The sequence below is a fragment of the Callithrix jacchus genome, chromosome 3, assembly GCF_049354715.1.
Source record: "Callithrix jacchus isolate 240 chromosome 3, calJac240_pri, whole genome shotgun sequence".
In the NCBI taxonomy this organism is placed as follows: domain Eukaryota; kingdom Metazoa; phylum Chordata; class Mammalia; order Primates; family Cebidae; genus Callithrix; species Callithrix jacchus.
In genome coordinates, this window is record NC_133504.1 from 145,753,705 (window position 1) to 145,767,823 (window position 14,119).

The 14,119-nt window shown below is 38.7% G+C and overlaps 1 protein-coding gene across 2 annotated transcripts in view; it reads left to right on the forward strand.

Moving 5' to 3' along the window:
* Nucleotides 1-14,119, forward strand: part of TXK (TXK tyrosine kinase) — a 78,188-nt gene that overhangs the window by 40,003 nt on the left and 24,066 nt on the right. For both annotated transcript variants that reach the window (XR_008480234.2, XM_035293743.3), the window contains exons 9-11: nt 1,826-1,900; nt 5,026-5,197; nt 11,358-11,574. Coding sequence is in view for 1 of the 2 variants with exons in the window: in XM_035293743.3 (XP_035149634.2) it covers nt 1,826-1,900; nt 5,026-5,197; nt 11,358-11,574 (464 nt within the window). In the remaining variant the exon portion in view is untranslated. The remainder of the gene's footprint in view (nt 1-1,825; nt 1,901-5,025; nt 5,198-11,357; nt 11,575-14,119) is intronic.

Consider the following 14,119-nt stretch of genomic DNA (forward strand, 5'->3'; position numbering starts at 1 on the left):
TACAAAATTAGCCACTCATGGTGGCACATGCCTTTAATCCCAGCTACTTGAGAGGCTGAGGCAGGAGAATCGCTTGAACCCGGGAGGCAGAAGTTGCAGTGAGCTGAGATCACACCATTGCACTCCAGCCTGGGCAACAAGAATGAAACTCCATCTCAAAGAAAAAAAAGGAAATATAAATCTGACTGTGCCCTCCTACTTGGGACTTTTCAATAGCTTCCTCTCACCTGCAGGAAAATGTAATGCTCCCTAGTGTGGCTTATGAGGCCCATCATACCCAGAATGCTGCCTACCTCTCCAGTGTAATTTGTCTCACTCTACCTCCTGAATTTTGCTCAAGTACCCACCATCATGCTCCACACTTCTGTGTTTCATCTCATGCTGTTTCCTCTGCTTAGAAAGTTCTTCATACTTTCTCCTCATGGGTTAACTCCATGTGTTAGTTTCATCTTAGTCATTTTCTCCTGGAAGACTTCTTTGAGTCCAACAATGTGTTAAGTGCTCTTTCTCTACATCCCGAGGCACCCTATATGCATCTCCAGCACAATTCTTATTCCTTTCACGTAGAATGGCCTCTCTCTGCCTGTCTTCCCTCACTGAGATAGAGCTCCCTGTGAGCAGAGCCCTCATCTTACTGATCTTGGGATCTGCTGGGATCTTTGGGAATCTACCTAGAAGAGTGCCTTATACACAGCAGGCATTTAATATGTGCTTCTTTCTGTTCTTACACTGGTCAAGCTCATTTCTGTCTTCTAGTATTTGCACATGCTGTTTCATCTACCTGGAAGGCTCTTCGTCAGTCAACATCAGCATAGCTGTCATCTTGTCAGAAAGGCCTTCCCTGAGCACCCACTCTAAATCAACTATATGTTGTCTAGTCTGCCTTGCACTTCATCATCATCATCTACTTGTTCTTGTGTGTGCATGCACTTGTTTATTCTCTCTTCCTCTCACTAGAATGTAATCTTTATGAGGGCAGGGGTTATCAGTCTTGTTCACTACTGTCTCCCAACATCTAGGTAGTGCTTGGCACATACCAGGCTTTTAATAAATATTAGTTGGATAAATAAATAATAAATGATTATTAAACTAAATTGAAATGTAAGGTATATGCCCAAGTGGGTCACTGAAAGGAAAAAAAGAGACATTTACTGTATAGAATTCTATATGTTAACCTAATCAAATGAAGTCTCATTTACTCTACCATGCTATTAAAAAACAAAAAACAAAGAGTGTAGAAAATGGGCACACTTCAACACCATTGGTGGATGAATGAATTAGTACAGCCTTTCTGGACACCCTTTGACCTGGAAATCACATTTTATAAGGTGATAATTTGAGAGGTACAGACAAATATATGTTCAAGGACATATGACATATTTTAAAATAGTGAAATCTTGGAAATAAATTCAAGCTTTGTTTATATTCAATGACATATATCAATTACATGCTTAGTGCAAAAACCTTGTTACAAAATACTTACATTTTTGTCAAATAATATATTGGATGTATTCATGTTTTCAATTATGCACATAGAGACTTCTGCAAACGTGTTCACCAAAATGGTAAGAATCTATCTGTGGATTCTAAGATTTTTGTGAGGGATTTTGGGGGGTCATCTTTATACTTTGTTAGATTCTTTAAATTGTATACAATGAACTTTTTTTTGGAAAATGTTTTTCAAATGGGAAAATAAGCAAACTAACATGTAGAATGAATTTTGTTTGCCTTATTATTTAAAGAATGATACTATCTTCTAGTATATTTCATTCTTTCTTCTATATTGGCGACTAGGCTTGAAATATTAATTTCTCTTTCTCCATAGGTCTCATGACACGTCTCCGATATCCAGTTGGGCTGATGGGCAGTTGTTTACCAGCCACAGCTGGGTTTAGCTACGGTAAAGTGTGCACACATGATAAAGTAGAATAGCAAATCCAGTAGTAAAGAATCTGCTCTGGCTGGGTGCCATGGCTCATGCCTGTAATCCTAGCACTTTGGGAGGCTGAGGTGGGTGAATCACCTAAGGTCAGGGGTTTGAGACTAGCCTGGCCAAAATGGTGACAGCCCATCTCTACTAAAAGTACAAAAAATTAGCCGGGTGTAATTAGCTACTTGGGAGGCTGAGGCGGGAGAATCGCTTGAACACAGGAGGCGGAGGTTGCAGTGAGCCAAGATTGTGCCATTGCACTCCAGCCTGGGCAGTAGAGTGAGACTCTGTCACTAAATAAATAAATAAGAAAAGAAAATAATCTACTCCAAGTTCCCTGTTGATTCTTTGAACTCTCAGCGCTTCTGACATGTCTATCTAGAAACATTTCTTCTCAAAGTTTAAATCACCCTTCTGAGATGTTTAAATATGTTCATCTTGTAAGGGCAATATAAACTTTGGGGAGAAATTCTTCAGTTTTACTTCAGATTTTACCGTTAAATTATCAGGAGCCTTAATCTTCCCCCCCTTTGATAAATTACAGTTCTTTTTATTAGGATGTTTGCTTTGTTGTTCTTTGGTTACAAGGGTGCCTGGAAAATGATTCCTCTCCAAGAGAAGCTACTAAAAAGAGCTGCTAAAAGTGTCTTCTTTATCCTTTTTTTTTCCCAAATAGAATGTGCACAAAGTTCAATTTGAGTCAATTTCTAGCAAATATGCTATTTGTAAAACTGTGAGAATAAATAAGTGCCAGGGAATCCTATTTTCTAATTTGGTGACACTTTATTCTTTTAAATTTCTCTCATTAGTGGGATTCAGAATATACTGAAGAAAAGTAACAACACAATTATATAGGGAAACAAGTAACTGGGACTCAGGTTCTCATTAAGTTAAGTGGAATGGAAGCAGGATTTCTAGCTATTATTGGCGCTTGTATTATTCCTCTGGTCCACAGATACTATACATAATACAAAGTTCCACCATTAACAATTTACTTAAGTTAAATATGTTCTTTTTAATTTCTTAAAAATCAACTTAAAAAAATTCAAAAACAAATAGAATAGCACACAACTCCTAAGTCTATAGCTTGATTTGTTCTGCCTGGTTATAGAAAGAGAATCGGACACTATGCATTTTCTTTGTATCTATCTTCCTCCTCACCTTATTACGTCTGTAAATTTCGTCCGTGGTCCTGGGTGGGGTTGGTTTATTTTCACCGTGGTGCAGTGCTACCCTGCACGACATACCAACTGATTTAGCCATGCTTCTTTAGATGGCTATCTGAGTTGTTACCAATTTTTGGCAAATTATACACACACACACACACACACACACACACACATATTTTTTACAAATAAAATTGTTAAGAACATTCCTCTGTGTGTTTTGATGAAGTTAAGTGCTCATTTACATTCCAGCATATGTTGGATATGTGCTTAAGTGTAGAGCTGTTTGGTCATAGGCTGTGCATATGTTTAGATTTAGTAGATATAGTCAATTTTCTAAAGAGCTTATACCAAATTACAGTCCCATCATTAATATATAAGTTACAGTGCCTCCATACCTTTGCCCTTGCCAATATTTTATTCTAGTTTTTTTCTTACATGTTAGCCAATCTGGTATGTGTAGTAGTATTTCATTATGGTCTAAATTTGCATTTCCCTGATAACTAATTATTTTGGTCAATTTGGTTTAGTGGCCATTTGAATATTCTCTTTATGAGAGAATACTCCATTCAACTCTTTTACCCTTAAAAAACTTAGGTTATATGTCATCTCTAGTTGATTTATTTATATTCAGAATAAGAATTCTATGTTGTTTATATATTTTAGAAATATCTTTGGTGGCTTTTAATTTTCTTAATGGGGGTATTTTTGATGAACATAAGTTTTATAAAGTATAATTTATCAATGTTTTTCTTTGTGGTTATATTCTGTTGAATAAATCTGTGCTAATTCCAAGGCCACGAATATATCCTCCCATGTTGCTTTTAAAACATACCTTCTAGACCAGTGTGGTGGTTCTTCTCTGTAATCCCAGTACTCTGGGAGGCTGGGGTGGAGGGATTGCCTGAGCTCAGGAGTTTGAGACCAGCCTAGGCAACATGATGAGACCTTGTCTCTACTAAAAATACAAAAATTAGCATGGTGTTGTGGCACGCCTGTAATCCCATCTACTTGGGAGGCTGAGGCAGGAGAATTGCTTGAACCCAAGAGGTGGAGGTTGCAGTGAGCTGAGATCATGCCACTGCACTCCAGCCTGGGTGACAGGGCAAGACTCTGTCTCCAAAAAAAAAATAATAATAATAAAATAAAACATACCTACTATAGGGAGGAGGGAATACTTTGCACAGCTGGTAGAAGGAACTATCAGCCTTTACAACTCTTAAATGCATGATTCGAACATTCCAGCAGATGGTGGTGTTGCTGTGTAAAAAGGAGACACTAAAACCATTAAGTTTGGTACAGTTTTCAAGAGGGTTATTTTAAAAGCAGTTTATTTTATCCTGATTTACTTCTATAAAATGAGAAATATATAGCAACAAATTTTACTTCAGATATACTCTTAGATATATGTGGGTTAGATTTCTAACATTGAATATGTTTATTAGATGATTGCATTGGACTTTTCCCTTGGAAGAAGTACCAAAAGAGAAAAGCCCTTTAGAGATGAAGTGAGAAGATCAATAGGAGGAACTGAAATCACAGTTTTATTTGCCTTACAGATTTACTCACCAGGAAGAAACCAGACTGGGAACATAAATATTTTGGGTCCCAGGTCTAGTTTTGGAAGGTTTAGTTTAGAAAGGCACAGAAGTGTGTTCACTGTTCTTTTTGGGTACAGAGATTGCATTTGCTATCCATAATCTGTTGTACAAACATCACCAAGTAAGCAAAGTTTGTGTTTTAAAACTTGAGTTCCTGAATTACATTGAAGTCACAGTGAGTGTATTAAAATGGCTTCAGATCCCCTCCACTTGTTTATAAATGTTTTAACCTCTCGGTCAAATAATAGATAATTCCTAAACATTTTCCAGCCCAAAATGTTAACACTCTTTTTTTTCTACTTGTAACATGCGTATTTTACTTTTTCAGAAAAGTGGGAGATAGATCCGTCTGAGTTGGCTTTTATAAAGGAGATTGGAAGTGGTCAGTTTGGAGTGGTCCATTTAGGTGAATGGCGGTCGCATATCCAGGTAGCTATCAAGGCCATCAATGAAGGCTCCATGTCTGAAGAGGATTTTATTGAAGAGGCCAAAGTGATGATGTACGTATAGATAACACCCTGATAAATATTATATAATGCCCTGGTGTCAGGGAAACAACATGAGCTTTGGAGGCAGCCACACTTGGATTTGTGTCACAACTTTGCTTAAGCTGGTTGTGTAACCCAGGCACATTATTTGACCTGGGTATGACCTGGGTGAATTATTCTACCTTTCCAAGTCTTAATGTTCTCATCTGTAAAATGGGATGAGAGTGCCTACCTCACTATATCGATGTGTGAATTAAATAAGATAATTTTTGTAATAGAGATAAGACAGGAAAATTCCCTTGACCCCTTGGCAGAACCCCTTGTGAAGGGTGTGGCTCATTTACTCAGCTGCTGTGTGCTCAAACCACTTACGGGAGTGGGAGCATGCAAGTGAGCCAGAATGAACACTTTTGGGCTCTGCTCCCACCACAGTGTCCAGAAGTGTTACAATTTTCTTTTAGCTTTGCCTTCTGCAGATAGCTAAGTGTTAATCACCTCAGTGGAGAGTCATGGTGACAGCCTTTTCCACCCTGCCCTCTTGACACCTGGGTCCTTGTATGACATCCAGGAAGAATCAGGTCACATGGATTTGAAGGATGGTGAATGCAGGGATTTTAGTGAGTGATGGAGGTGGCTCTCAGTTGGATGAATGGGAAGCTGGAAAGGGGATGGTGTGGGAAGATGATCTTCCCTGAGAGTTTGACCATTCTGTGGCTAGTCTCCTCTCTGACTGTTCCCAGGTGAACTCCTCTCAATATTCAGACACTCCTCCTCTTCTCTTCTTTTCTGCTACACCACTCTGTCACTCTGCCAGTGGGGCTTGGGGTTTATATGGGCACATGATAGGGGTGTGGCAGACTAGAGTGGTCTTGGAAAGGGCAACATCTGGGCGTGAAAACAAGAATACCTGTTCCCATTTAGGGCTGCAGGTTTCCAGGCTTGAAGGTAGGGATTTTGCTGGGAACTGCCCTCTTCTACCCAGTATTTCCCTGCCTCCTGTCCATATCAGTGACAAGCAAGTGTGTTCTTTCAGCTCAATAATAGGTGCTTTACAAGCACTCTTTTATCCTGGCTTTTCCCAGAAGCAAAAGTGGTTATGTCTTGGTAATGATATACTACTCATTTTTTGAAAGGGCATCCTCCAGTGGCCAAAAAGAGTTAATGTTTTTGTAAGGATAAAAAAGTATTTGCTTTCAGAGGATGTAAGAGTCTAGAGCTTTAAAAGAAGTGGCTTTTTGTAGACCATTAGACACAACTGTTCTGTGATTTCCTGGGACAGCATTTTGACTCGGTTGAACCCATTTTTGTGGTTCACACCAGTAACAACTTGAGCTGGACCAGGACAGCCAATAATTAGACCATAGTTCAAATTAACATTCTTTAAATATTTGTTCAACATTTATTTAGAGGAACAACAATGCTGTGAAGAAGAACAACTCCAGATGGCATTATTTAGATTCTGCTCTGTTTTCCAGAGAAATGTATTCCTGACCCACAGATGTAGACTCCAACTGGAAAAAACAAACAAGCAAATAACAATCAGAGGCGATTAACTGGACCCATTCTCTTTTGAAGATAGACAAGGATATCCCTTGGAGCTCTCAACCCCTACCCCAAAGGTCCTATCAAAATATTCTTTCCATTCACTTACAATAGAATGCATTCCAAGAGAAGTTGCTACGAACACAATTTCCCAGTGACATAAATTCCAAGTGAAGTTGGAATTTATGTTACAATTTCCAAGTGACGTCAGCTTCCCAAGGATGTTTTGGTGTCCCCTAGATGCCCCAGGCACCTATCTCTGTCTGGCCTTTTCTTCCTGTAACTATCTGTATCTGACCATGGTTTTTCTATACCTAAAGGACAAAAATTGTATTTCTGTGTTGGACTAATAGGCATAATAAAGAAAGAATGAATGGGAGACCAGTGATTCTGGGAGAGTTAAAATCATATTTGAAACTCTATCAAGCAAGAAATAATTGAAGACCCAATGTCATGATGAGAGAATTCTTGAACCGTACAAGCCTGATTGGGCATTTGAGGTCAGGATCTTTGAGGACAATTTTTCCCTGATTCATTTTGGGAGGCCAAGGTGGGAGGATCCCTTGAGCCTAGGAGTTTCAAACCAACCTAGGTAACATGATGAAACCCTGTCTCTACAAAAAAACACAAAAACTAGCCAGGCATGGTATTGGGCACCTGTAGTCCCAGCTACTCAGGAGGCTGAGGTGAGAGGATCAGTTGAGCTTGGCAAGTTGAGGCTAGAGTGAGCCATGATGGCACCACAGTGCTCCAGCCTGAGTGACAGAGTAAGCTCTCTCTCTCTCTCTCTCTCTCAAACACACACACACACACACACACACACACACACACCTGATTTTTTAAAAAGTGAGGCAGAAAATCTTCCATTCTAACATTCTATTTATCTTTAAAATAGTTGACATGCATTTGACATATTATCTACCAAGTATATACAGCTTTGCACATATTAACTGCTTTCCGTGTGTGGTTTAAAATCACTTCTTTCAGGAGGTCTTTTCTGACTTCTCTGTTTATGTTGGCATACCCAATGCCAAATGCTTTCTGTTATATCGCTTTGCGTTAGTTCCATCAGAGTACTTGTCATACTCTGAAGCTTCATGTGTAGTTGTTTTATTTCTCTCCTACTAGGATGGAAGCTAGTAGGAGAGAAATAAATATAATAATGGAACCTTCTATTTATTTCTCCTGTTCAACCTGGTGAGTGCTAAAAGGATGACTAGCATGTAGTTGGTGCTCAAAAAACATATATGGATTACTGAATGAGTTAATGAACCCCCACCACAATTCTACGAGGTAGCGTCTATTAAGATCCCAGCTTTATAGACAAGAAAGAAAATTGAGAAGGCTTATTGTAAACCAAAATGTATCTGAGACAATCTTAATTAATTTAGAAGTTTACTGAGCCAAGTTTAAGGACATACCCATGACAGCCTCAGGAGGTCCTGATATATGTGCCCAAGGTGATCAGCCTACAACTTCATTTTACACATTTTAGGAAGACATAAGACATCAGTCTATCCATGTAAGATGTATGTTGGTTTGGTCTGGAAAGGCAAGACAGCTGGGAGTGGTAAAACAGGAGAGTTTGGCCCCCACTTGCAGGACATACAACAGAGGTGTGTCGTAGTATGCTCTTTTAGATTTGTGGTTCACAGATGGCTTAAGGGTTAACTAGCTCAGTGGACTCTCTGCCTTTTTGCAAGGGCGGGGGCCATTGTGACAGCTTTCTGTATCCCAAGCTCTTGTCCAGTGTCCTGGAAGATCGGATCACAAACGAACTTGAAGGACGAATATGGGGTTTTATTAAGTGTTGGAGGTGGCTCTCAGCAGGATGGATGGAAAGCTCAACAGGGGATGGGGTTGGAAGATGACCTGCCCCTGGAGTTTGGCTGTCCAACAGCTGATTCTCTGACTGTCCCCAGCCAAACTCCTCCCAATGTTCCTTCTCTTCTCTCCTTCTCTGCTGTTCTGTTCTGCCAGTTGTCTGTTCATCTCCTCGTCTGCTTCTGGAGCCTGGAGTTTGGAGTATATATGGGTACAGAATAGTGGGTGTGGTGGGTCAAAAAGCAACTTTTGGGGCACAAAAACAGGAATGCCTGTTCTCACTTAGGGCCATCGGTATCTAGGCTTGAGGGAGAGGTCTTTCCTGGGGAACTGCCCTCTTCTACCTGTGTTTCCCTGTCTCTGGTCAATACCAGTGGGGGCTCTCATGTCATAGACAGATTCAAAGATTTTCTGATTGACAGTTGGTTTTTAGCCAGAGAACTGGAATCAATGGAAAGGAACGTCCAGGTTACTATAAAGAGCTATAGAGACCAACACAGATAGTCTGTGTTTATTTAGGAAGATGAAACTTCCAGGTAGAAGGTTTCAGAGAAAATAGATTGTAAATGTTTCTTATTAGACTTAAAGAGTCTGTTCTATCAGTCTCAATGTCTGTGTTGATGTTAATGGTTCTGAGGCATGTCCAACTCCTTCTTCCCATCATGGCCTGAAGTAGTTTTACAGGTTAACTTTGGAACACCCATGGCTAAGAGGAAGAGTCTATTGAGATGGTTGGGGGCTTAGAATTTTATTTTTGGTTTACATTATGTAATTTGCCTGTAGTCCCACAACAAAACATTGTTAGAGCCTCTAATTGAAATCAAAACTGTGAACTGTCTGGGCACAAAAACCATGATCTTAATGAACATAATTATCAACACGTTCTTGGAAAACGTAATATATGTCAGAGGGCAAGAGATGCAAAGAGAATTGTTTCAGAATACATTTTTGAGATAAAGTCATCCAGACTTGTTGATCAATTAAATGTGGCAGGTAGTGGGAAGAAACCAGAGGAACAAAGGTGACTCTAAGATTTTGTTGTACCTTATTATATCAGGTGAAGGGTGGCACCATTTACAAAGATGGGGCAAGATCAAACAGGTTTAGGGGGAAAATCAAGAATTCTGCTTTGGACATGTTAGATTTGAGAAGTCTGTTATTTATTAGACACCAAGTGTGATCAAGTGGTGAGGTAAATATGAGTCTGGGGTTCAGGAAAAAGGTCAGACTGGAGGGTATTAACTTGAGAGTGATCACCACAGATGATATTTAAAACCCTGAAACTTAATGCGATTACTTAGGGAAAGAGAATAATTAGAATAGGAGAAATGGAGAAGCCTGCAAACTGTCCAAAAGTATTTAAATAACAAATTTAAATGTGTGTTTGCCCTATGATAAATTCCTACATACTTGTCTAAACTGAGAAATAAGGTGTATTAAGAAGTCCTAAAGTTATAACAAACAAGAATGTAGATTTTTCCATTTGCATCTTTCTATGCTTGTGAGAAATATTTGTCTTGTTAGACTGAATCACATACAAGAATTTATTTGTTTTTGCCTGATTTTGATAAAGGTTTGCCTTATTTCTGTTAGATTTTTACCAGCAATATTGACAAGCAAATGCAGTAATATTTCAATTCTCAAATGCTTCCATGTGGGTATCAACTTTCTGCATTACCTGTGGCAAGTTAATATTTTATCCCGAGACTTGCTTTTCTGCAATTACTCTATACACATGTAAACTGCATCCCTTAACTGAAAGAACACTTTTTATGAATTCAAAAAGTGAATCAGACAAAATATATATATAATATGTATCTCTAAATCAAGATAATGTTAAGTTCTCTGAATGCCTCTCTTCCCCATTAACTGGAGGGTTTTCACAAGCTAATTTTATGGTAATGAGTCAATAATCATTCATATACATTGTGTTAAGGTACACAGTCTTCCCAAGTCACTGATTTTATTTTACCTTTATGAATGAAAAGAATGAAAAGAAGTGATAACTTTTCAAGGTACTTTTGACACAGAGAACTGGTGTATTATACATCTTCTAAAATTATGAGCATTAATTTGAATATTATTTTCCACGATGACTAGTTGGCATAAAAGGCTTTTAGAGATTAATATAATATTCCACACACACCCACACAAAATAACAATAAACGTTTGAAGTCTAGATGACTAAAAAGTTCTGGGTATGTTTTAATAGGCAACATTCAAGGACTCGTGTGTGTGTGTGTGTGTGTGTGTGTGTGTGTGTATGTGATTACTAACTACACTGCAAGTTTTCATGTTGGTAAATGTTTTTTAGTTCCAACTTTATCTAGAAATTTCCTTTTAAAGAACTTCATGCTTTAGAATTTAATTTTTGTTTTCTTTTATAGTCACTCTTTCCTCCCTCCTGTCTGTCCAGAATTTTTTATCCGAACAGCTGCAGGTAGGAAAGCTGGAATTCAAGGAACAGAAAAGGAAATATGCTTGACCTAGCAAGGAGAAACAGTGATGAAGAAACAAAAGGATTCTAAAATGAAGAGGAGAAAAATAATATGCCGACACATATAATATGGGACATGTAATATTCTGTCTCCATACTGCCTTTGACATTACCATTTAAACTCTTGACCCCACATTCTCAGTGCATTCAGTGGCAAGGAAACTGCAATACTTTCTCTGTGTTTGGGTTGATTTTTATCTTATCTTGATAATGAGAGTGATAAATAGATGGTAAATATTACCAGTTGTGTTCAAACACTTTAAAATGCAAACACAATTCTACTCACTGGTATGTGTTTTTCTTCACCAGGACATTATCTCATTCAAAGCTAGTGCAACTTTATGGGGTCTGCATACAGCGGAAGCCCCTTTATATTGTGACAGAGTTCATGGAAAATGGCTGCCTGCTTAACTATCTCAGGGAGAGAAAAGGAAAGCTTAGGAAGGAAATGCTACTGAGCATATGCGAAGATATATGTGAAGGAATGGAATATCTGGAGAGAAATGGCTATATTCATAGGGATTTGGTAAGTATGGTGTACATTCATTTTTTTATGTATCATACCTATATTCAGAAGGATGTGACAACTACTTTCAATACTTTGAATAATGTATCCCTGACTTAATTTTTAAACACTTACCTATTCATGAAATTTGTTGTGAAATGTAACTTTGTTTTTAATTGTTTGTAATTGCCCATTGATGCTGTAGCTGTATAGCCTCAATGGGTTCACCTTGCCTGCTGCCTAGACAGAGCCAATTTAACAAGACAGGGGAGTTTCAATAGAGAAAGAGTAATTTACACAGAACTGGTTGTGCAGGAGAACAGAGTTTTATTATTACTCAAATCAGTCTCCCTGAGCATACAGGGATCAGAGTTTTTAAGGACAACTTGGTGGATGGGGGTAAACTGGTGAACCAGGAGAGCTAATTGGTTAGGTGGGAGATGAAACCATTGGAAGTTGAATCTGTCAATCTTTCCTTGTGCTGAGTCAGTTCCTGGGTGGGGTCTGGAAGATCAGATGAGCCAGTTAATTGATCTAGGTGGTGCTAGTGGATCCATCAAGTGCAGGATCTGCAAAATATCTGAAGCACTGATCTTAGGAGCAGTTTAAGGAGAGTAAGAATCTTGTAGCCTCCAGCTGTCTGACTCCTAAACCATAATTTCTCATATTGTGTCTAATTTGTTAATCCTGCAAAGGAAGTCTAGTCCCAGGCAAGAGGGAGGTTTGTTTTGGGAAAGGGCTGTTATCATCTTTATTTTAAACTGTATAAATTCCTCCCCAAATTAGTTTAGCCTACGCCCAGGAATAAACAAGGACAGCTTGGAGGTTAGAAGAAGGATGGAGTCAGTCAGGTTCTCAGTCATAATTTTGCAAAGGTGATTTCTTAGCCAAGATTTCTTTAGCCATATTCTAAATATGCCTTGAACTAATTAACCAACTACCCTATCATGTGACTCAAACTGATTTCCTTTCCTTTCCTTTCCTTTCTCCCTTATTCCTTCTATTCCTTCTTCTTTCTTTCCTTCCTCCTTTTTCCCTTTCAACCCGTAGTCAAACATGTATTGAGTGCCTAGTATATGCCAAGCATGCTGCTAAGCACTGGTGATACAACAGTGAAGAATAAGTTCTGGTTTTAATCTCTATCTAAGGAACGTCACCTAGGAGTATAACTGCCCCTGATGTGGAGGCAGTTTGGCCCTAACAGGATTGCAAGAGCATTACTGGCATTATTGAAGAAACTAAGAATACTAAATTTTTTTTTCTGTAATGCTCAGAACATTCCTGTTTAAATAAATGATTATCTTGTCCCAAACCATATGCTAACAGCACTGCTTCCCTGCATTGCTACCTACCCTTGAGTAACACTTTCTGTCCATTCCACATTTATTCATGATATTCCTACTATTCCTTGATGTCCTTATGTCCTTCCATGTTTCATTTCTAAATCTAAAAATTAACTCAAATGAGACTTGGAGAAGTCTATGAGAAATCCCTGATATCGCCCCCTGGAAGTAATCCTGTGCTTACATCACCCATGACCAGAGTGATCAGATTACTTACTGTCCGGCCTGGAGTATTCTGGGGAGAAAAAGGGGGCATAGTCACATTGGCCCCAGCACACCTTGGGAAGTATAGTTATCCTACCCATGACTTAGAACACTCAGGGAATTTGCTATTTACTGCTTCATCCAATAGTTAATTATTTACATCATTTATACAAATACTAGAGGCTATCTTATTAGACTTAGAGTCTTTGAGATCAAGGCCTAGGTATCTGAGATGCCACTCAGTGATTAAAGACACAGGTTGCAAACAGAGGTTCTCAAACTTCAAACTTTGATGTGCATTAGAATTACTTGGAAGCTTTTAGAAAACTCTTAATAGCTAGGCCATATCCCAGACCAATTAAATCAGAATCTCTGTGGCTGAAATCCAGGCATCAATATCATTTGAAAATTCCCCTTATGAGCCCCATGTGAAGTTGAGGTTGAGAACTACTGCACTGGAGCCAGGCTAGCTGGGTTGAAATATTATCTTTGTTTCTTACTAGCTGTGCGACCATAGGCAAGCTAGTTAACCAGTAAAGTGGTATTAATTATAGCACCTTCATCATATGGGTTTGTTGGGAGAATTACATGAATTAATAAACAGTGTCTAGCATGTAGAAGAGCTCAGCATTGCTAAATATTTCTTTTACAGAGATAGATCGTTTTTCAAAAAAATCTCTCATGGAACTTTCCCCAGTATCCAGCACCTAGGAGCAATGAGCAAATTTTTGAATGGTTGGATATGGTATCAACTTTACCTAGCTCACTTTCCTAGTCTTTGCAAGTTTGTCTTTTAGATTACAACTGGGTGACAGTTCTGGTCATTTTATTTGCTCTAAATGGCTTCTCACAGGTCCTCCTATCCCTGTTTTTTTTTTTCCACGATTGCTCATTTTCTTTTGTGTTCTACTTCATCTACCTACATGCTACTTAATGTATCAGTGAACAATGAGTCTTTCCCCTGTCAACTATTCTTGTGGTTTGGCCATTGCTAGGACTTCCCGCATCTTCTAAACTGG